The sequence below is a fragment of the Euphorbia lathyris genome, chromosome 1 (genome assembly GCF_963576675.1).
Source record: "Euphorbia lathyris chromosome 1, ddEupLath1.1, whole genome shotgun sequence".
NCBI lineage: Eukaryota > Viridiplantae > Streptophyta > Magnoliopsida > Malpighiales > Euphorbiaceae > Euphorbia > Euphorbia lathyris.
The window spans coordinates 115,345,423-115,347,848 of NC_088910.1; the positions used below are offsets into that span (position 1 = coordinate 115,345,423).

The 2,426-nt window shown below is 34.9% G+C and overlaps 1 protein-coding gene across 1 annotated transcript; it reads right to left on the minus strand.

Annotated features, from left to right (window-relative positions):
* Positions 1 to 523: 523 nt before the first annotated feature.
* LOC136213822 (lignin-forming anionic peroxidase-like) lies at positions 524 to 2,209 on the minus strand. The gene is made up of 4 exons (XM_066002845.1): positions 1,918 to 2,209; positions 1,507 to 1,683; positions 1,256 to 1,421; positions 524 to 1,168 (listed from the first exon to the last, which is right to left on the minus strand). Exons 1-4 carry the CDS (start codon positions 2,128 to 2,130, stop codon positions 780 to 782), a joined length of 945 nt encoding a protein of 314 aa, XP_065858917.1. The 5' UTR covers positions 2,131 to 2,209; the 3' UTR covers positions 524 to 779.
* Between the last annotated feature and the right edge of the window lie 217 nt (positions 2,210 to 2,426).

The following is a 2,426-nucleotide window of genomic DNA, read 5'->3' on the forward strand; positions in this document are numbered from 1 at the left end:
CTAAGTTCCAATTATGCAAGGATCCTCATTTGAGGTTGACCTGTGACATGAGTTTCACAAATAGAATTTATCAACACACGGTTTAGGAGTTGGTACCCAAACGTGAACCTTGATCAATGACTATTAATCATGATTTGATTAATAATCAATCTATTTAATGAACTTCATAATTCAAACAGGAACTTTTACTTTTATCATCTCTCACGTGCTTTTTAAAAATATATAGACTAAAAGAGTTGTCCTTAAAAAGTTTTTACAGTATAACAAAATAAAAATACCATTATGGGACAAATTTGATACGTCATCATCTCAGCATAAACTATCAGTTTAAACTTTTTAAACCAAACAGTCGAGAGGGACAATTTTACTAATTGGTGGAATTAAAAACACATGATAAAAAGAATTTGTATTGTATAAGATGCAAATCCAAAAGGCATTCGGATACTGGGTAAGCTTGTGTTGTGTACATTTTAAGCCGCATTGACATCCGTGTGTAGTGTTATTCCATTTACACAGTTAAAGAAAAGAAGTAAAATTTCTAGATTTGGAAACTTCTATATTATAGGAACAGTATGATTACAACTTGCAAAGAGACTTGATTGCTCTTTTAAACTACACCCCACAAAAATCCAAAAATACACTTGTTGAAAAGTACATGAAAAACGCAAATCCTACAAAGTGGAAAAACATATAAATAATTGAGCTATTCTTCTTTCACTGTTTATTAGAACATGAATACATTGATAAAACAAAACTTAATTGATTCTTTTGCTAATTAATTAATTAGCAGCAGTGCAAACTGCTCTAATCTCTCCTTGAGTACCAGTAAGAGGGTCAATATTTCCCATCTTAACCATAGCAGCAGCAAAATCAGAACTAAAAGAAGTCCCGTCGGTGCTGTATTCATTAACGATAGTATCTGTAGCTCCGCCGCTAAAAAGCACCTGATCTGAAGCAAGAAGCCCTCTTCTAGCGATAAGGTTGCTGTAATAGTTGTTGTCAAAACTATTCGGCGTCACTAAATCAAGTGGTGCAAGATTTCCATTCCCGCCGGTGTTCGGACACGTGGCTTGTCTAGTGGTTGCGAAGGCTGGTTCAATATCAGTACCATTACTGTATATTCTAGTACGGAAGGTCACACATTGAGCTTGCCCGATTGTATGCGCTCCTGTAAAAATTTCACGTATTAATAAAATTTTATTAATACATCATAATAAAATATTAACATTGTGTAATTAATAATATATATACATACCTGAAAGGGCAACCATATCTCTTTGGTTTAAGCCTTTTCGGCTGAACAAAGCGGTGAGAGTGTCAAGGCTAGCAGAAAAGGCAGGAAGGTCAGTTTGAGCAAGAGCTAGACTTGCTGTTAAAGAGTCTCTCCGTCCAAGATTAACCGTCCATGATGGTCCGCCAGCCTGTTTCATATGGTTTGTCGTGTCATAATTGTGTTATGTAATTTATATATTAAAGGAACTATCTATGTAAAACGTGTTGACATACAGCGACAGAAGAATCACGAGCAGCGACAGCAAGAATGTCAGCGCATGAAACAATTCCAGGGCAAGCACTCTCAACTTGTGTTTTTGCAGCATCAATTACTTCGAATCCTCTAATGGAACCAGCGTTATTAATTGCAGTTCTTTCACCTCCCTCTAGCAAAACTGATCCATCACAACCCTGCAACATCCGCAGACCTTTAATCATTCCGATTTTGGTGGATTGAAATGTTTTTTTTCTTGCCGAAATATAATTAAGATGCATGCATGCAAAAATAAATGATGTACAGTGCCTTTTTATTTCTATTTTTTCGGACCTGCTGTTTGTATTTTAATTCTAAACAGAAGACAACAAGTGTTTAGTAAAAATTCTTTTGACAGAAAATTTAATGAACCAAATGGGTTCATAAATTACCTGAACAAAGCAATCATGGAAATGAAGGCGAATGAGAGAAGCGGCCATTCTAGCCTCGGTATCGATTGCTGCAGTAACAGCTGAGTTGATGAGAGTTAGTGCATTGGGACAGGTAGTATCATAGAAGTTTGAAGCTAATTGAGCTTCAGATGATGAGAAAAATAACAATGTGATTGTCAAAATAATGCAACTTAAAGATGAATTGGAACCCATTTTTAAAAAAAAATTATGCTCTGAAATGGGAGAAACTATTGAATTGAATTGGCAATTGAGTTTGAGTGGAGAAGAAGCATGAGGGTTAGGAAGTATTTATAGTGAATTTAGAGAGCTGTTCTAAAAACTGTGATGTTTAAAAAGTCCCATGATATTAATAATACATGTATTGGAGGGATTCAGAAAGTCATAAAAAATGAAAATTCCACGGTTGCACCGCTGTGATTATTGGAATAAATCAAACATTTTATTGTATTTTAACAACTTCTGCTTTTTATTGATTTGGAATCTTTCTA

Bases quoted from the DNA above. Each gene is read 5' to 3' on its own strand.
- LOC136213822 (XM_066002845.1), bottom strand. From the start codon at position 2,130: ATGGGTTCCAATTCATCTTTAAGTTGCATTATTTTGACAATCACATTG. The intron at 1,684-1,917 runs GTAATTTATGAA...CGGATGTTGCAG, and splicing joins TCCATGATTGCTTTGTTCAG to GGTTGTGATGGATCAGTTTT. The intron at 1,169-1,255 runs GTATGTATATAT...AAATTTTTACAG, and splicing joins AGATATGGTTGCCCTTTCAG to GAGCGCATACAATCGGGCAA.